Source organism: Betta splendens, chromosome 6 (assembly GCF_900634795.4).
Source record: "Betta splendens chromosome 6, fBetSpl5.4, whole genome shotgun sequence".
NCBI classification, from domain to species: domain Eukaryota; kingdom Metazoa; phylum Chordata; class Actinopteri; order Anabantiformes; family Osphronemidae; genus Betta; species Betta splendens.
This window is the reverse complement of record NC_040886.2, coordinates 13,077,640-13,098,135: the sequence shown is the minus strand read 5'-3', so window position 1 is coordinate 13,098,135 and position 20,496 is coordinate 13,077,640. Positions and strand designations below refer to the sequence as shown.

Here is a 20,496-nt window from a genome sequence, read left to right as displayed (position 1 = left end):
GTGTGTGCTGCAGCTGGCATCATGCCGGGGGTCAGAGCCACAAACCCTGGGAAAAGCAGCGCTTTGTCCATATAAGGCTGCAATCCATCCGCTTCCCTCTTCCTCTGCCGTTCTCAGACCTGAGGGATATTTACAGAGGGAGCCTCGGCCAGTCGGCCCTTCCTTATTAGGAGCTCAGTCTGTTGTCAGTGCTTCTACCCTGCAGGACAGTGGTCCATCTCTGTGCTTTCAGATGAGACAAACAGATGGATGACTGGTGGTAAATGTGCTCTGGCAAATGGACGGGGCTCAGATGACAACAGGACTCGTACAGCTTTAGTCACCAACTGAACACTCATCCAGACTACATAACGTCAGGCATGATGTACGGTCCACCTGGGAGCCGCAGATTAATTGAACAGTCCCACATACTGTAAATACATTGGTGTTGCTGTTTCCTCTGTTAGACTCTGAGTATTGCAGCAGCTCTGTTCCACTTTACTTTATCCCCAGTGATGTAGAAAACAGCAACATACACAGAGATGGCACAAGCTCAGCAGAGATGGCAAATCGCACAACTGACAAATATGATGACTAATCAGTCACATCTTATGGATAAAGAATGAGGAAGACTCAGTGCTGAAGACCGGTCGGATACCGGTCTTCACCGCTGAGCCTGTTTGTCAGACGTGAGGCCGTCTAGATGCAGATTAACCAGGCAGTCACTACAAACACACTTTTATTATGGTGCAGACAGCCATTTAATATATTAGAAAACCAAAATGTGAAGACAGGCTACATGGAAATGTACTTCAAAAGGGTATTCAAGACTAATGTTTGTACACATATAACCATGTTCCCGTGTTAGAGAGGAATTGACAAGAAAGAACTATGAAAATATCTTTTCAATGGTAATAATTAAAATCACTTATAGCACAATAGGCTTTGAGAAAACAGCAATAGTTTTCATACATTGTGCAATGACCTTTGACCTACAGCAATGGGAAACCTCTCCCTCACTTACCAGGTGAGAAGGTGCTGTTCCGAAGTGTGTCAGGACGGGCAAAGCCTTGCATAACTTTCATTGCTTTAGAAAAAAGTAAAGTGCTGTGTTCAACTGACCTGGTTCTGCGGCCATTTTTTTAAGAGCATGGAGTGTGTCACAAAAACCAAAATGTTTGTGGGGAAGTGCATAGGTGGAGAGGTAGGTGGGTTCAAACGCTTGAATGTGAAAGCAAAGCAACCCCACAGAGCTTCATGGACTTCCCCGTGTCAAAAAAAACACAGCTGAGTATAAAAACCGAGCCTGAAAAAAGAGCTTCAAATGTGTAGAGTTAAAAAAAAAAAAACAAATACACCAAAACCTTTACTGTTCGTCGAATTTGAACGGTGAGTGGGGAAAAATGTAAATGTGTGACGTGAGTGAGTTCACAAAATGTTCATAAATAAATACTAAGTGGGAGCTTTAAGGCCAATGCTGCCTTACGCGCTCAGTGGAATGTGCACCGAGGAAGTATTGGATGCACGCATAGGAATGTGTGTGCATCTCAGTGTTCCCCTGATGCACCGTCATAGTACACGTAGTGTGTTGCGTGTTGCACCAGCCGCGGACATTCTGGCTGCTGTCAAGTCTCATGTTTGCTACTGTGGGAGCCTCTGGCCGAAGCCACAGGCTTAACATGCCTTCGGGTTTCTGTGACAGACGGGCATCGAGGCACACAAAAGCCACTCCAGCTGTTCAGAGCAGCATCACAATCCAAGTCAAGCTGCGGGGCTCATCTGCTCCCCCCCTTTCTCTCGCTCTTTGGCACTGGGAGGAATGTGTGGATGGAGGGGGGGGGGGTCCCTGCTCTTCATGTCTCTCTCCATATCTATTTGGAGAGTTTGCTGATGACACGGATCAGTGCTCCATTTTCATCTTTAAGACGCTGGTTGTCTGCTTTCAGGTCAACCAGAACCTGGAGGTAAAATAAGCAAACATTAAAATTAAAATTATTTAAATCATGAAATCCAGATTTATAGGAATATACATAATTTCTCATTATATTATGGTTAAGTGTCTTTAAAATATATTTAGCTTAAAGTTTACACACACACACACACACACACACACACACACACACACACACACACACACACACACACACACACTTTTTGTTAAGAGGATTAATGATTATTTATCTGAATAGTGGCTATGAACCTGCAGTCAACAGTCTTTTAGATTAGTTTAGCATACAGACCAGAAAGACAAGGACAAGAAGTCAAACTTTAACTTTAATCTGACTGTCTGGTGTAGCTAAACATCTATTTATATTGTAATTATCTGCTTCAGTTTTCAACTAGAGATCAATACATGGCTGCTTTTAAGGAAAGTGAAACCATTATCATTTCACTCTAGTAATAAAACTTTGAATAGTTTGATAAACAACCAAATGAACCTGTGAGATGCAATATCAAGATGAACATCCCACAGACATCTACAGCAGCTTGGACCTGCTGCACTGTGTAAAACAGCTCACTGCATTGTGCCTTCACCACAACGCTGCACTGCACAAGCTACAGCCAAGCTAATCAAGCAGAAACATGCAAAGTGTCTGTGAGCACGCGTTGCTCCATTTCGAATGTCTCCTCACCTTCAGCTCCTCCTCCAGCTCTGCCATTCGCCGCTCCAACATCCTCCGGTCCTTATGACACAAAATCGTGGAGAAGGGTGGGGTGCGCACGGAAAGTGATGTATAAAAGGAGGAAGGACCACAAAGGTGAGGCGAAGACAAGTGAGAAAGTGGTTCGAGTGGAGAGGAGAGACGAGAGAGCATAAACAGAAAGCAGGGGTGGCCGTAGTGAGGCTGATGAAGCTTCAGAAACAACGTCGACAGGGATGCATTACCTTTCTCTCCAGGTCCAGCAGGGCTGAACAGTCAGTGAAGCGCTCCTGTCTCTGTTAGATAAACAAGAACTATTAATATCACAACCACAACCGTGGTTTACAAAAGTAAAACGAAAGCAACAGTTGCTGATGATTGCATTTTTTTTATTTGAAAGTGACTGGATTAGTACTAGCCTCAAGATCTAAAATGTGAGGGTTTAAACCGTGAAGGTAACAGTTCCTTAAATCTTGTGTCTGTCATCACCTGCGTGGCCTTTTCCAGGTCCAACCTGGTCTGATTGACGATCCTCTGAGTGTCGTGCAGCTGAGACTGGAGCTGGCTGTTTTCTCGGGAGACCTCCTCAAACAACTGACACACAGACACACCAATAAGAAAAGGGGACAAAAGCACAAAGAAGTCATATGACCTCAACATCAGCTCCGTTTGCTGACCTTCTTAAAGTCCTTGGTCTCACATTGTCCTCTCTGTGCAGGGTCCGTACCAGATCTGTCAGACCTGTAAGGAGAGTGTAGATGTCAGAGATGGTGCTCCCACAGGTGCAGGATGAAGAAACTGATCAAAGCATGCATTTATACCTGAAACCCATATGTTGGTCAGACTGTAAACAGAGAAGACAACTTAAGGTCAGTATTGGGGAGGGGGTGAATAAAAAACCATGCACGCGGATGCACACACATGTACAAATACCTGAGGATCCAGCCCACTTCCTGAGAACTCTTCCTCTCCACTGGGATCATTGTCGTCATTCTGCACATGACAGACAGCATAATGAGAGCCGCAACAAACAGGGCACAACATGTTTCTATATGAGCTCGTTGCCACACTTTCTGGTTTTTCAGGTTTGTATTTGCTGTTGCTGACTACATCCTCTTGTGTTAATACGATTTGCCTTCCCCAGATACAAAGAAGCTTGAAGCGCTAACCTCTCCGGTCTTCAGTCCCTTCCTTCTGGCCCGAGCTTGTCTCCTCTCCCTGCGCTCCCTGGCCCATCGCTCGGTCTCACTCTCCCCTGTGCTGGACTCAACATCTGGAACAAAGTCAGACAGTAAGAGAAAGTCAAATATTTAAACAGCACAGCACTGTGAAGCTTTACGATTTGTTAGAAAAGGGAAGTGGTGGCGTCTACCTCTCCGGTCAGCCGTCTGAGGGCGTGGTGTTCCAGCCGGCTGTGTGAGACCCAGAAGGTCAGACTTCTGCAGGCTGGCTATCCGAGACCTCCAGCTGACTTCCTGCAAACACAGTTGTTCCTGCTATGTAACAGCACGTTATACAAGTGCAACACTTACAGGTCTGAACAGTGAGAGGCTCTCACCCCCTCGTCTAACTTCTTCGGTTTTGCCTCCTTCTCTTTGTCCTTCTCTTCCTCTTCCTTCTTTTCTTTCCCCTTATTGTCCATCTTCATGGTCTTCTCTGCCTCCTGAAGATCTGTTAGTGTCACCCCCTTAAGAAGGAGGAGAGACAACGTCACACCTGAGATGCCAGAACTCGTTCATCCTACTAGCATCTGAACGGGTGTTTGCACCTGAGTGGAGCGGCGGGATTGACGGGCGTGTCGGGAGCGAGCCTTCCTTTGTGCCTCCGCTTCTTCATCCCTCACTGGCGTCAGATATGACCTACGCGTGTCAAAGGACAAATTTAACCACGCAGCAGCACAAGCAGCCCTGCGGCGATTTTCCTTTGTTTTGTTTATAGCCCTCTCGATAACACAGAAGAACAACCAAGACTCACTTGCGCCTCTGCTTAGTCTCCTGCTCGCCCGCAGTTGTGCTCTGAGAACTGGACGTTGTGACGGCAGGCTGATCCTTCTTCTCTGTCTGTTCCTGAGGAAGTCTAGGGGAGAGGGATAACTCAAGTCTTTCAGGGATTTCACATAATTGGACAAAATAATGAACCTACAGTACGCAAATAAATAAATACCTTTGTGCCAGGACGCTGTTGAGACGGCTGAGTCCAGCAGAGCTCGTTCCTGTGCTACCTGAGGTCATGGTGGGATCATCCAGTCTCTTTCCATAAGATGAGCTACAAATAGGACAAAGTCCATTGGAAACACATTGGTGTCTTTCACAGCCCCACACAGAGAAAAGAGTGTTCACTGCTGCAGGATTGTAATAAGCTATGACACTGCAAAACATTCACGCACAAACAGGACAGCAAACAAAAAACAGACGCAAGCGTGACTGACCTGTGAAGCAAATAGGGGGAGGAGCTAGTGATGTCATTCCCTGATTGACTATGAAGGCGCCGGGTGTAAGAGGAGCTACGGCTTAGCCAACTGAGAGACAGACAGGGTGACAAGGGCACATATGCAGCGGCTCAGAAGAACACATTCTGGTTTCACAAGTGCACACGCATACGAGCGAGCAGACCCACCTGTTGGAGTTGTCAGGGCTGCTGTCTGGTATACTAAAGAGCTTCCGCGTCGAAATGGGGGGCACCCGAGCGAGCCTCGGCTCCTGAGAACGAGAGTGGGATTGGTTATTTATGGGAATCAGTAAATGGAGGCTATAAAAGAAGCCTTTATTGGAGCCTGTTATGGTAGCGTTATAAAACACGATCTGTGTTGTCGTGGTTGAATAAATCCCTGCCTGCGCCGGTACCTTCGTGTCCTCAGAGCTGAGACGAGGGCTGGAGGCAGAGCGGGTCATTCCCAGGCCCGACTCTGCAGGTCGGCTGGAGTCCTGGCTGGAGTCAGACAGTCCGACTGAGCCCAGAGTCACTGAGCTGCCTGCCTTCCTCAAAGACGTCCTCCACGATCCAGGAGCCTCGGTGGCCGTAGGTTTGCTTGGTTCCTGTTACACAGCCAACACAATCCCCCACTTTTAATGTTCTGTGTTGACTAACGCAGTGAAACCACACACTAGCTGTTCAGTACAGCATTTCTCTATAAATTACCTTTTTGACCTGGCTTGTGACGGTACTCGTTGACATGGAGGTAGGAAGCAGGCTGCTGGTGTTGCGTTTGTTGTTCAAGTTGTTGATGATCTCTCGGTTTTTCGCTTTATCTGCAACCACACAGGTGAGCAATAAATGAACAGCTCCGTAGTATAATCCCCTCTTAATAACTGCTAACATGTCAGTACTTACTGTTCTAAACACACACCACTCAGATGTCAGATATTATCAGTACCACCATGGACCACCGGCCTCCCTCACCTGACTCTGCATCGCTCTCGGATTCGCTCTCGTCCTCCGAGCTGGAGCTGCTGGAGGCTTTCGCCTGGCTCTGGGTCTGGCTCTGACTCTGCCCCGTCTGGCCCTCCTCCTCCTCCTCCTCTGCCGGGCTGCTTTGCAGGGCCGGAGGTGGGTGCTTCTCCCGCTCGTGGAGGCAGATTTTCTCCTTGCTGCTCATACGAGAGATAGAAGTCCTGCAGGGGTGGGGCCAAGGTGGGGTGGAACAACAGGTGGCATGCAGGGAGCTGATCAGTGATCATTCCACGTGCAGCCAATTAGAGCAAGCATGCACCAAATAACACATCAGTGGGAGGGACAGTGGGTCAACGTTATGTGATGAAGATGTGATGTGTGGAACTGCTGTCTTTTTGTGGGTTTGCTTTAAATGTACTTTACATGTCAGCTTATTAAAAATCTTAAAATGAAAGTATTACCATAAACCTAAAGTATTAAGGTTCACTTGAATGTTCACTACACCATGTTTAGTATGAAACTAGGACACAGAAGGTTACTGATAGCAACATGTATTCCAGTCCGGGTCAGCAGATAGAAGAACCATGGTTCAAAGGATCAAAGGAATGCTGGGACTTTTCATCATACCTGCATGCAGACAACTCGTACTGGGACTACAGGGATTCAGCGCAGGAACAGCATAGCTTGTGTCCACATAAACACACGCAAACACATGCCCACGCACCAGCACACTGGCACTAACCTGCGTATGCGGACCGGTACCATGGCGATCTGAGGACTGGTCTCAATAACAGGGTTCTGTTTCTCTTTCTCGCTGCGTAACTGAAGAGGAATATAAACACACATAAACACAGAGAACATTGGAGCTTGAACACCATTAATCACATCAGGTTTATCTGAGTGGGTGAGATAATTGTGGAGCCGGTCCGAGGGTCCACTCACAGCGTTCTGTTTCTTCTGCAGCTCCTCCAGCCCATCCGTGAGGTTCTCATCTGCAACATCTAGAGGTGTCTGGCCCTACAAGGATATTCACAGGGTTAAATTGGTCCTAACACGAGCGCGGGCTCGTAACAGACTTGAAAAGGGAAAAAGGTTGTTTGTTTCCTGCTCACCACGTTGTTGACGGCGGCCATATCGCACATGTGATCAGCGAGCAGGGAGCACACTTCCTCCTGTCCCCAGTGAGCTGCAGCGTGCAGGGGGGTCCAGCCGTCTACATCCCTGCTGTCCACGTCCACCCCGCATTGTAAAAGCACCCTGGGAGACAGGAGGTAGAAAATGAGGAACAATGGAGTGACTGAGCTCCCCTTGTGTGTGTGTGTGTGTGTGTGTGTGTGGGAGGGGGGGGTCTTTCGCTCACTTCAGGACCTCGATGTAGCCTTTGGCAGCGGCGACGTGCAGAGCGGTTGCCCTGGTATTTGGGTGAGGTGTGAGAGTACCACCTCCTGCCAGCACCGCCCTGGCATCCTGGAGCATGACCCTCTCCTCCTCTTTTCGAGCGCTGTCCACGTCGATTCCTGACGAGCAAAAATAAAACACAGACACACTTCACCTGCCAGTTTAAACGCCGAATGCATGTTGTAATGCAAGAGGTGCTACAAAAGGGTTACGAAATAATCTTAATAGGGTTTAGATATTCATCAGTCCACAGCGAGAGAAAGTGTCTATAAATGGAGATGTGTTGTAGCCGCCCTCCCTGAAAGCAGGCGCTCAGCTGACTCCATAGGCAAAACACGGGACGTCTACGGGAGGTTAATAAAATAAAAGACGACCACAGAAACAAGACTGAAAGGAATCTCTGGAACAAACGTAGGATGCACAAATCATGGTGGAAGTAGGAGGAAACTGCTGCTGCTTAAAAAGAAAATAATACATAGATCGTTGTGTTTGAAGTTCGCCACAGACCATAACACTCCTCAACAGTATTGGGAAAATGTTCAGTGGCCTGATGAAACTGTGGCGAGGATGAAGACTGTGGGAAGCCACACAGCTCTATGTATGGTGCGAAGAAGACACTGCGTACCAGCATGAACACATCATTCAAGCAGCGGTACAACAGAGGCAGCATGGTGATTTGCAGCAGTTAAAACTGCCCCAGAGCCTCGACAGCCCAGAGTTATCAAGGCATCGCACAGGATCACGTCAGGGCTGCCGTCCACCAGCCGAACAGAGCAGATGCCGGGAGACGCAGCGAAACAATAAATCCAACACGGCGGTTATTTAAAGGCTATGATTCAAAGTCCACCCAGCTTGAGGTTATTGCTGCTAAAGGGCATTTAAACAGTGCGGGGAGTGTTTAACAAAAGAATAGAGCAAACTATTAAAAAAAAAAAGTAGTTACTTGAGCGTTTAATCACAGCGAAAATATTTACACCTGGAGTTAAAATAAAGGCGATGATTTAAAAGGCGCTGAATTACTGCATGTGTGTTTAAACAGAAGCTAAATCTTCTCTGTGAAATGACTGACTGCACAGAACACAAGCATTTTATTTAGCGCCATTACTCAACACAACACAACCTCTGCCTCCAAGATCACAGGCTTCAAACTGCTGGCGCGGTGGCAATGTGTCATTTCTGCCAGAATCCGGTTGCACAGTGACTGGAACGAGCCAGATCAAAGCCAAAGGCGTTTATTTCTGATGCTGTGAAAGGTCAGGGGCCGTGGTCGCTCTGCACACAAGCCTCCGCTCACCTGCTGCTCGGCTCCTCACCTTGCTTCTTGATTTCGGCTTTGAGCAGCCGCTCCATGGCGTCTTCTGTGGCCACATCCAGCGGAAGCTCCCCTTCGCTGTTGACTGCTCCAACTCGTGCACCGTGCTCTATCAGGTATCTTCAAAAACAACCCGCATTTCACAGTAAAATCAGAAAACCGAAACATATGCATTCACATGTTGATTCTTTGAACTGATCTGACTCTTGTTTACTAAAGTGTCCCATCAAACCCTGTGACACATTGGCATTTAGATGATTGCATGTGGGCATGTTAGCTAAGGGCGTTTAATAATGGCACTGCTGTGTCCGTGCAGTAAACACTCACTTAGCGATCTGGATGAAGCCGCAGGACGCTGCCGCGTGCAGCGGAGTCCAGCCCTCGTTGTCTCCTCTGTTGACGTCGCTGCCGCTCTCCACCAGAAACTGCACCATCTCAGCGTTTTCGTCGATGCAGGCCTGCGAGAGGGCACAGGGCCGCGTGACCGACAGCGTTTACTGCTTGTTTATTTTAAGAAAGACAAAGAAAATCACAGAGTCTGTTTGACTGGCTTCAGTTTGGCTTGTCGCGATAGACAAAACTCCCAAAAAGAGCCGGGACTAAAACAATGACTACTGTGTCTACTCGCTGTAATGACTTTCTGTTAAGTGCGTTGCTAAAAGCCCTCAAGTACTTTCCAAAACATTCAGTTTGTGGTGTGAGTGGAACACCAAATCAATTTAGCTGCTGATCCAACACAAGTCCCAAGATGAATCCCATGAGCAGCCCATGGTATTATTTTATGACAGCCTGCTTTAATTTCATCTAATATTTATGGGGAACAAACCTCAGAGGACTGAGACTGTGTATGACCTTTGTTAATGAGCAGTTTTCCTATTCTGGTACAACATTTTTGTGTCTTACTAAGTCTTAAATTATTCATATGAAATTAAAACTGTGGGGAGACTTGATTTAAACGTGCGGTACACATACTTTTTTTGCTTATCCCTTAAAAGATGCAGCATTTACAAAATGTTTAAATACAAATATGTTCATTCAGTTTGTGTAGTTTTTAAAATACAGCAAAAAAAAACAGTTGACTCCAAACTCTGGGTAACTTTGTCTTATTGCTGTTTTTTGCTGCAAATCCTAAAGTGAGTAAAGCTAGAAACACAAAAGTAACATGACGCTTGTAATTGACTTTAAGAGTGCACAGACAAACAAGGGTTTAAGACAAAAACAACAGCCTACAGTTCTGCTGCTGTCTCGGAGACATGTCACATACGTGGCAATTTATCATTTAACATCAGTCAACAACAATAACACTTGTTGAGGCATCTGTCTTCACCCCAGCCAAACGGCTGAAAACACTGGATGTGGCCTTTAATCTACAGAAACCATCAAGACAGCATCATCGGGAAAATATGGCCATACTCGCTTCAACACACCTGCTCTGAACCACACCGCTTCCTGCCTTTCGTTACTACTGCGACCATCACACAGGCGAGTGTCTGCAGAGGCACACGGCCTTGTCCATCAGGCCGGACTTAAGCCACCTAAGAGGCTTTACTTTTAGTCTAAATCAACTAATCACAAAGCGGCTCTCCTCCCTCTGTCATAATATGAGATAATTAGCCAGGGACTGTGCTGGGAAAAAACTAAGACACAGTCATTGTGAGTGCCTGAATTGGGGCTTGTGGCACCCTCCACAGCCAGAGCGTGGCCTGGGGGGGGGGGTGCTCTAAAGCCAATGAATGAACAGTGGGCACTTCTTGCTCCCTGGGCAATATGAGGGTGCACACACACACACACACACACACACACACACACACACACACACACACACACACACACACACACACACACACACACACACACACACACACACACACACACACACACACACACACACACACACACACACACACACACACACACACACACACACAGCCTCCCGGCAGAATCTCTCACTGGGTCATCAAGTGATTCATTGTGGAAATCGCCTTTGACAACAGCAGCTTGTGCTGCTCGAGGAATGTTTTCCATTTCTTCATTGAAAATCCCAAAAGTCCCGTCCATGGGGAATTGGCAAAGGGAATGAGAGAGAGAGGAGGAAGAGGAGGGGGCAAAGGAGAGAGAGTGGTGGAGAAGACAGAGAGACTTTGGATGGAGAGGATGGAAAGTTTGGAGAGTGTGGGCCTATATTTAATTCTGGTTGCCCGGCAACTGATGAACAACAGGGGACGGATAGGATGGAGGGCAGGAGAGGGATCAAACTGGATGGTGGTCCAACATGTGGATGGACCAAAAGTGGGAAGGTTTACCCGGCATCCGGGCCGGGCCATCTGAGCCGGTCACGGGAAGGGCAACCTCAACAAACACACACACACACACACACACACAGAGTGAAAACACCAACCATCAAAACACACAACACGCTCCACGGCCAGCTGAGCCAACATCCAGCGCCTTCGGGCTGGAAAAGGAGCCGCGCGGAGAGCTGCGAGGAGCGGCTGTGAGCTCAGCGCACGCAGGCAGGGAGACAGCGGCGTGTTTATGACAGCGGAGGAAACACTGCATCACCGGGACTGTGTGTGACAGTGACGCTGTCCAGACCTCTGCTCTGTGTTATGGCTGGAGTCAGAGGGAGGGCAGAGCCGCATTAGGACTGAAACACGCTGAACCCCGCAGCCTATTTAGGATGTGCAAAAGCAGCAATTACACAACAAAAGGCAAAACACACTTCGACTAACAACGTGATGGTACTTGTAGTTTTCACCACTTTGGGTTGAACACCAAACTGATGACTGGATGATGGACCCCCCTGGTTGTGTTCTACCGTCACCCTGCGCTGATCCACGGGCTGCGGCGGGGCGCGTTTACCGCCCTCACACCCACCGCCCGCTGCAAAAAGCCACCTTTAAATGCCCCATTCATTCCGGCGCGTCCAGCGCCACAGTCGTGACAGCTGGGACTTTTTAAGTCCCCCCCCCCCACACACACAGATAAGGCCACAACTTACAAACCCCCGTGGTAAAAGCGACCGTTTAAGGTCGTTACTGCCAGTTTAGCCGCGTTAGCTAGCGCGTCATGCAGAGCGCGGCAGACGCGGACTGAGGCTAAGTTAGCATAGTTCGAGCAGTTGGACCTGGTGCAGCGCTGTCAGTCCGTCTATGTTGGCGTGGTTGATGTCAGCGCCCTGGCGGAGCAGCGCCGCCACCTCCTCCCGGTCCCCGGCGGAGCAGGCTGCCATGAACACGGCTCCCTGGGCGAACCGGACTTTTGCGCGCCGCGTCCCGGAACCGCTCGAGGTCTCCCGCGCCTCCGCTCCCGTCCGATCCGTGTCCGAGCCCAGCCATCGCTGCAGCTGATCCTGCCGACGCTGTTTGGCAGCTTCGGACCGGGAATGGTCAGTGGCCGCCATCTTCCCTGCTCTGTCCCGGACAGATTCAACTCATGGTACGAGGGAAAAGCGGAGCGGACGGTTTGGGTTGAGCCTCCCCCGGGCTGCGCCCCCTGGTGGCGACACACCGGAAGCCAAGCCCCGAACTTTGGTGGCAGTATGCTGCATTTAAGTGCATCTTGGTAACCTGTGTTTTAATAAAAATGTGAGATGAAGAATATTATAGATACTTGGTCTGAAATACTTTGATTTGAAATGAGTTTTAAACGTGTCAAGTTAAATAAAACAAATTTTAAAAAGGAATAAGTGAACCTACATCAATTGGTTATTTAATAAAAACACGATCGATTATAAATCTAAACACAGAACATATTTTTGACAAGCCATTTTTTCCAATACATTTTATTTTTGCTGACGGGAATTCAGGACCCATATTTGAAAACATTTCCAGTTGAACGAATTTCATACAATATAGGTATGCATACTTTTCAGGTATTACAAACGTCACCTAAACCTTCAGGCGAGCAGTTTAGGACATGACTAACAGATATTAATTTTTTTTATCTACAATGATTAATAAATTAGGTGGCACAAACTTTCTGACATGCCCCGAAGGCATCATCGCGTATGTACGCAGCAATACTGGGTTTGTCGTACTTTTACAGTAAGTGTATGTAGCTAAAACTTTGGTTTAACTAGTTATTTAGTCTTTAAAGGAATTCTTTGTTTGTTTGGCCCCATGACCAGAACTTCTAGATGATCTGCTTTCGTAACTCTCATAACTCTCATAACTGAAAGACTGCGTGTCGTTGTGATTAGTAAACAGTGGAACTGCGCCGCTAAGGGGAATCCCAGGATGCGCCTCTAGTGTTGACACTACGGTACTGTGACGAACAACTGCTTGGTACTTATATTCTGATAAATAGATTCAAAGCTTCACAGTGGTAGAAAGTAACACGGCGATATAAAGCAACTTGCTGACATCGTTTTCTTTTACCTGAAGCAAAGTTTAAATAATTTACATAGTAGCTTGCAGTATATAAAGCATAATATTTATTATTAATTAATAAAGTCATAGTGTATCACATTAAATTCATTTAATTCATTTTTTACCATTTTGAAGTTTTAAACTCTACAGCACAAATACGAATAATTTCCCTATATTCAGTGTAAATATTTTTTGTCTGTATTTGCCAACATTTAATTTTTTATTAATAATAACTAAGTGGGGACCTATGAATTAGAGTAATTTTAGTATCATTTCATGTTTTTTAATAAACCAATGTGATTTTAAAGTTATTGTGAAATTATTTTAAACATCTGATTAAAATGGATTAAGGGAACATTATTTGTTGATGTTACCAGATATAAAAGAGCTCCATCACTGTGTGCTTTGTACTTTCAACTCTGGAATCTACATGGTATTTGACATTTTGGATGTGCTGGAAGCTTTTCAAATACCTAATCAGGTCCATGATCCTGAGCTGTTTGGTTACTGCTCTCTGTTGCCTATCTGTGTATTTGCAACAATGAGGAACACTCATTCAGTAAAATGAACAATACCAGTTTATTTAACAATTACATAAATATTCATCAACATTTTTACAAGATGCTAAACTCACATGGCATTTAAAGTGTAAGGCACACGTTGGGGCATGATCACACAGTTAAAATATCTTTCACATAGTACATAAGAAATATTAAATAAGGTTGATAAACAATAATAAAGTGCAACTCAGACTGAACTGATTCCAAGATTAAATTAAAAATCACATACTTGATTCAGGTATAATATCCACTGCATCATCGTAATCACTGTTCAAAAGGTTTTGAAGCAGAAGTATTGTACAACAGTTAGCAGCAGGAAAAGCACAACACAGACCTAAAAACATAAACAGTGTGGATTTTAACAGTATTGCATTGATACATATAAATATAAATGGAGTAACTCCCTGTAACAAACCCATTTTCCTTCACCACCTGTGCAGCGTAGGTGGCTCAGGTTTATGACCAGATGCAGCAGGAATATTCTGCTCAACTGTTTGTTCCCAATAACAAACAGTCGTCTTTTTAAGCTATTTTACTTACTTTTGTAACATCCTGTAATTCAAGTGTGTTTGTGTGCTATGTTGATAGATTTATTACTAAACCTATAGACATACTTGTCTATGGGTTTGCTCAACTGACTAAACTATAACTAAAGATATAAATGCATAAAGTCATGCATTAGTTGAAATGAACACAAGTGTAAATATGGTAAATTAATACCATTGTCATGTACAAAAGGGCTCAATAAATTACATAAACAGTACCTGGTACTGGTAATGTCGAAGTATCTATGTGTCAGGGTGTAAACAGATATTAAAATCTGATTATATGTTTAAAATGTGTTTGATCTACTGTGACGTGCTACAGCACTTACAGAAGAAACTTAGACGTTAATGGGAGTTTCTCTCGAGTTGGCATCAAGTCCAGTTTCAGGGATATCGTGCATTGTGAGGCCGTCTGTGGATGTGTCGGATGGTGAGAGCTCATCCGTTCTGAAGGATCCTTGCAGATCCATGTTGACACACAGCACCCCAGGCATTAGCTGCCTCTTGTACTGGTCGAGGCGCTTGAAGACGTCCTGGAGCGAGGAGCTGCTCCCGTTCAACCAGGTGGGTAACAAGTTGGTGGAGCTGAACCGGGATGGGAGGTACTGGTAATGGTGTAACTCCAGGTGACAGCTAAACCTGAAGGAGAGTAATCATGATGCACGGGTGCCACTGAGCTCCCTACTCTAATTTAACCAGCTTTCTATTGCAGTATGATTGACAGATCTGTATTGTCACGTTGTTTACGTGTCCAGCCTGCAGCATTACAGCTTGGGTTCACTCCCAGGGCTGTTCTAGTGTTTATTTCCACAACAACAGGCTTTTGTTATTAGAGAACAGACAATAGCTGGTGAATGCGGTGGAGCCAGAATCCTCTCAGGAGGCAAAAAAACCCAAACACCATTGAATTCCGAGTGAAAATCATGACTTCAAACAACTGCTAACACTGCTCCACATGCTATAAATTTGTTTTTGCTGCCATCAAGTGTCTAAAAAAATAATTCAACAAGAAAATATCCAACCACACTCCCAGCATGAATGTATTGTGTTTAAACACTAACACTGTGGATCGATTCATGGGATGTATAAACATCACCTTTATATTATTTAGCCACGACTGTATGCTAAAGGCGTCCCACGGCATAACTACAGTCTAAATATTAAAAAAGGAAAATAAATCAAACACTGTCACCTACCTGGCTGACACACGCTGGGAAATGCTTTTGGAGGTTCGGCGGAAAACATGCTGCAGGATTTTAAATGTCTGCTCTCGCATCCACTCTACGTCTTCATGCACATCTGGCAGCCATTCAAAGAGTCTACACACAGGATATGCAGCTGTTAGCAAATAGATACATAGGACTCCGACAACAACTGTTATGTAACAGTCAGTCACCAGTCACTAAACTAGCAAACATATGTATTGACACAGCATGTCCAATGGGACAGCAATACGTGCTGGAGCACCTGGTAGTCAAGGAAATGGCTGACTCCAGAGGGAGAGTGTAGGGGACCATCATGGCTGAGGCCATCCTGACAGGAAGCAGGTTTCTTAGTGACTGCAGCAGACTTCTCCTCTCCATGCAGGCCTCAACCAGAGCTGAAGAGAGAAGCAGACACACAAAGCCTGCTTCATGAAAACTGTATATAAAACAACTGCAGGCCTTCCCTACAAGCCCATTTTACCCATTATTAAATGCAACCCCTATTTTATATTTTTTGTAAAAGTTCCTGTTACCTTTGTGTAGAGTGGGAGGAAGATGTATAACAACATGTTCTTCTTCTGATAAAGTGGATTGAGCCGCTACTACTTTTTCTTTTTCCACTGGCGATACTTCCTCTTCATCAACTTTATTGCTCTCCTTTTCCACCTCTTCCTCCTCTTCATTACATTCAACTTCTTCTCCATTCGCTAACAGGGGTAGATCCCTAAGGGGTCCGTTGAAATTAAGAAGTCCTATTAAGAAAATAAAAGCATTTTGATCAACATAGTTGCTCATGCTTAATTTGTAATAACATCTTCGTTACATGACTACAAAGAGTTAAAGAATTAACAAAAGCAGATCTACTCTTATAGATGTAGAACTATTCGCTGTACTGAAACATTCACTCAATACGTCTCTAAGCGTGGGAAAAGACACACATCTGGCCCTGAAAGCAATTTATTGATGGTCAGAGGAAGCAGAGGCCCTGATAATCACGATACATTGTGTACACTGATATTTCCTGCCCAGTGGACAAAGGATCAATTATGCTTGTTAATATTGATTGTGTTTTATGTACAGAGAACTTTGGAGAAAGTTAAAACAGTAAACCTGTTTCTTACCATTTCTCTTTAAAAAGTGCAGAGCGTCTCTATATCCCTGTTTACACATGGTCTTCATGATCTGCATCCAAAACAACAAACGTGAGCCTCACGTGAGTTAAACGAGCCCACTGAGTTCATGGGGGTTCAACTGAGAAAATCAATGTAACTGTAGATTAGTGTGAGTGTGCGTAGATCAGAGAGGTTGTAGTCAATGACCTACCGTTGGGTCTGGAGGGAAAAGAGCCCTGGAGACTCTGTAGAGGTTGGTGAGCGTGAACTGGATGCTCGTGTTGGTGAATCGCAGCTCGTGAATGTTGGTTGAAGAGTCTCGGGGGCAGATGTCACTCTCTCCACAGAACGGCGACACAGTGATGGTGTTTTTCAGCTCATACTGAGGCAGGTTATCTGAGATTCCTCCATCAACATATCGCTGTATAAAACAAACAAAAATAAATAAATATTACCATCAAAATAAATAGATACACATTCTTTATTCTGCAAAATTTAGACAGTGAATCATTGGATATTTGGCCATGGAGCAATCATTACAAAAGATATGATAATCGTGACATCATGCGCTGCGTATTGCATGTTTGTTTTTATTGACTCTGGTGAACTTTTAAACTCGGAGCTGGTAGGCACTCGGTGTGTCAACAGATAAGATTGGAGTGACATCAGTTTTTAGAATTTGAGCCACAGAGGGTAAGAGAGGACTGAGCAACCCTGAAACCTGGGCCAGCACGGCTCTGCCAAACTTGATTTGTGGTCACAGGCACATGTAAACTTTGAAAACCCATCACAAAGGCCACAGCGAGAGGGTGGGAGCACGGCGATTTCTCAACAATGCTTCTCAGAAAACCTTTGTGCTAGAAACATGTCCATCTACAGTAAATAATACTAGAGCTGCTTTCCCCTTTGGAGCAAACCTCTCTCGAACGCAGGAATTTTCGAACCATTGTTTCCACGCACATGTGGCACTCAGAACCAACACATTCTTGAGGAAGGGAGGGCTCTGGCGGGGGCAGATGTAAAAAGGTGCCAAAGGAAACAGCGGCAAGAAAACACCACAATAAAAGGAAATCCAATACATACAAGGTGTCAGTACGGTTCATTACGCCTCACCGAAAGTAAAACATAAGCTATTTGTCGCCCTTAATGTGAAAACATTGCAATTCAAGAGGGTGATTTATTTTCATTTGAACCAATGGAATATTGGAAACACAGGACCAAATTGCAAAGCTACTAAATAATATTGATTTTACTCACCACTCCTTGAAGTGTAGGAGGAATAAGGCCACAGTACACTGGGATGTAGGCACTACAGACACACGCCTAGTGAAACAGAAAGACAATATAAGGAAGTGAGAATAAACATTATTATTGATAATAGATTGATAATATAGTAAAAGCATGAAGCATCTATATATAACATTATACAGTTAATGATGTTTTTTTTTTATCTTTGTGTAAAATCAAAATATATTCAACAAAAAGTGATAAAATACAAAACAAGAGACATAAGAAAATCCATGACTGCATGTAAAACTAGAACTTGATTTATTTATGTGATCAATCAATTCAATTAATGAAAAATCTAATCGTCCAAATACTGACACACACCTGCACCAGCTCCTCCTTATCGTTGAAGTGAGACACCAGCACGTTCTCCCCGTCTGTCACTCTGGTGAGCGAGATTCCCAGCCTCCCACTCGCCCGCTCGTGGCAGTCATCTGGCAGAGTCCCACGCAGCATGTGTCGCACGATTTTCACCAAGTTAAAGGAAGGATGCATGGGTCCCAGGAACCGCTTTCTCGCCTCTTTGGCAACATTGATGATATTTGCACCTGTCTCTCCTGTGGAAACATGACAAAAGTCTCCACATGGGCTCCAGGGGAACAACCAGGACTAAAAAAGCCTAATAATACTTTTTCTGTAGTTCCTGAACAAACTCTGATTTGGATGAATAACGTACTGCATGCAACTGTGCTTCAACGGACATCTTTCAATTAGATCTTTAGAAAGACAAACACACAATTTAAACTAATAATGATTTTCCCACTAAACCGTTTCTTGCCTTCCTACGTCTTTGGCGTAAATGTTTTAATTTTTTGCTACAATTTAGTCGGTAGTACGGACGAACATGCACCGCGTTATTGTAGCGCTGAGGCTGAGCCCCGTGTTACAGAGGCCTCATATCGTGCCGCTCACAGGCTGAAGCGTGTGATCGCAGGACACCTACCCAGACAGACCCCAGTGACCACCGCGGTGGCGGTGAGCGCTCCGGCCGATGCCCCGTAGATGTGCCTGGCGTTGTGCACCAGGAAGGGGGCCTGCTCCAGCAGGCAGCTGGCCACGCCGACGTGGTAGATGCCGAGGAAGCCGCAGCCTGCGAACGAAATGTTCCACGGCGCGTCTAACGGGAACATGCCGGCGGCGAGTGGGGCAGAACGATCCGACGCTGCAGGGTTTCAGACTGCAAATTACTTCTGATTCTAAAGGTGCTGATCTTTCAGCGATGCCTCTTCACATGCTGTCCACGTTCGCTGACGGTGTCCACCTTTCCGGTAAACAAGAGGATTTCTTCTTTCTTGCAGCTACCACCGCGGCATTGATGTCGGGTGAAGAGAAGCACAGCGTTAGTTGCGTTAGTAAAGCTGACCTGTAATAGTAAATGCTTCATTAAAGCAGACCTAGGGTAGTTAAATAGCTGTGCGGAAAAACACGGGAGTTGTTGTTTCACGTAATCAGTATGCACGGGGCGGGCCTTGTAGTCGTAACTGGACCTATCCAATCACGGGCAACATCGCTGAGCTAACTGACCTATCACAAGAGAGAATGGTAGTAAAGTAGCCAATCACAATACGCGGCGCTGAAACACCCATGAAGTCATTGAACAGGCACTCTGACAACTGTCAAATGTTTTTCCACAGGCAGAGCACAAGTTTGAATTTATGAGCCTGTTTGTGTTTACATGCTTTATCAGTATAATCCATTCAAGGTTTAAAGAAGCTAACAAACTGAATTGGGATTTTCTTCCAGGCTTTGTTTTAAAGCAACGGTGTGTATTGGTTTGTTTACAGATCAATTAAAGCAAACCCACTGATTCCTACTTATCTGCTGGCACTTTCAGCGTTTCTTCAATGTCTAATCTAACGTTGTCAAAGATGATACAAACCATTATTCAGTGGGAAAACATAAAACCTGTATTAAGGATGTAACATTACTGTATGTAACTTCCTGGTTACACACTTGTAGTAAAGTTTCACAAGAATGAGGGGAAAAAGCCATATTAAACAAGTTTAGGAATAACACTTAAATGTTTTTGGAACATTTCATTAAAAACTATTCCAAGAATAGCTGCAAATAGCCATCTTTTGTTTCGGTTCTCTGTAGGACACTGTTCCTTAGGGAGCACACGCTGTTGTGAAACCAAGATCAGCTAGGGTTCATTTCTTTAGAATGGTTCTCTACAATTTTTTATTGCAGTTGCTCGGCGAGAGTTTTACAAATAAACAGAGAAAGCCTGTTTGGTGTCTCTTTGCTTTGCGAAGTTTAAGGTAACAGGAAATGTGCAAAGTCCATTTAGAGAGGCTGAGTGGGCCATGTCAATGGAAGACAAGAAATTTCCTAAAAGTGCTGAAAATAATTATTATATGTTTATAAATTTTGTTGTCTGTTGGCTTTAGCAAGGTCAGTGGTAAAAGCAAATATTACTGAGGTTCATTGTATTTTTTTTACAAGACCTCAGATGCATTTACAAAAGGGATTAAACTCTGGCTGAGCTCTTAGAAAACCGTACTAGGAGGTGCTCTGAGGAGCATTCTGTTATTGTACACAAATATCTCCCTGGTACCACTGCTGCCCTTTGCCACAGTGCATCTGAAAAAAGCCATTCTGTTTTACATAATTTCCACAGGAAAGAACCTCTCCTGTTCAACTCTGTCAGACTTATACCTGATGCAGTTTGCACTTAGGGGGTCTGAAAAATACAG

At 45.1% G+C, this 20,496-nt stretch overlaps 2 protein-coding genes across 5 annotated transcripts; both read right to left on the bottom strand.

Annotated features, from left to right (window-relative positions):
• Window positions 1–705: 705 nt before the first annotated feature.
• Window positions 706–12,254, bottom strand: zmp:0000001167 (protein phosphatase 1 regulatory subunit 12A). 4 transcript variants are annotated; one of them, XM_029153190.3, is made up of 25 exons: window positions 11,849–12,254; window positions 9,049–9,179; window positions 8,723–8,841; window positions 7,372–7,528; window positions 7,124–7,268; window positions 6,954–7,028; window positions 6,754–6,833; window positions 6,021–6,208; window positions 5,760–5,869; window positions 5,465–5,656; window positions 5,238–5,320; window positions 5,050–5,139; window positions 4,785–4,886; window positions 4,596–4,697; window positions 4,390–4,480; window positions 4,180–4,308; window positions 3,994–4,096; window positions 3,791–3,894; window positions 3,555–3,614; window positions 3,443–3,465; window positions 3,299–3,362; window positions 3,111–3,215; window positions 2,867–2,917; window positions 2,613–2,663; window positions 706–1,937 (listed from the first exon to the last, which is right to left on the bottom strand). In XM_029153190.3, exons 1-25 carry the CDS (start codon window positions 12,122–12,124, stop codon window positions 1,851–1,853), a joined length of 2,718 nt encoding a protein of 905 aa, XP_029009023.1. In that variant the 5' UTR covers window positions 12,125–12,254; the 3' UTR covers window positions 706–1,850. The 4 variants fall into 4 exon arrangements, with proteins under 4 accessions (XP_029009023.1, XP_029009022.1, XP_055365841.1 ...); XM_029153189.3 differs by having other exon boundaries at window positions 6,021–6,232; window positions 11,849–12,253; XM_055509866.1 differs by lacking the exon at window positions 2,613–2,663 and having other exon boundaries at window positions 6,021–6,232.
• Window positions 12,255–13,651: 1,397 nt separating this feature from the next.
• On the bottom strand, window positions 13,652–19,258 carry pnpla2 (patatin-like phospholipase domain containing 2). The gene is made up of 9 exons (XM_029154584.3): window positions 18,744–19,258; window positions 18,125–18,357; window positions 17,771–17,836; window positions 16,725–16,934; window positions 16,523–16,583; window positions 15,935–16,153; window positions 15,664–15,796; window positions 15,393–15,515; window positions 13,652–14,835 (listed from the first exon to the last, which is right to left on the bottom strand). The coding sequence occupies exons 1-9, from the start codon at window positions 18,928–18,930 to the stop codon at window positions 14,535–14,537; spliced, it is 1,533 nt and encodes a 510-aa protein (XP_029010417.1). The 5' UTR covers window positions 18,931–19,258; the 3' UTR covers window positions 13,652–14,534.
• Between the last annotated feature and the right edge of the window lie 1,238 nt (window positions 19,259–20,496).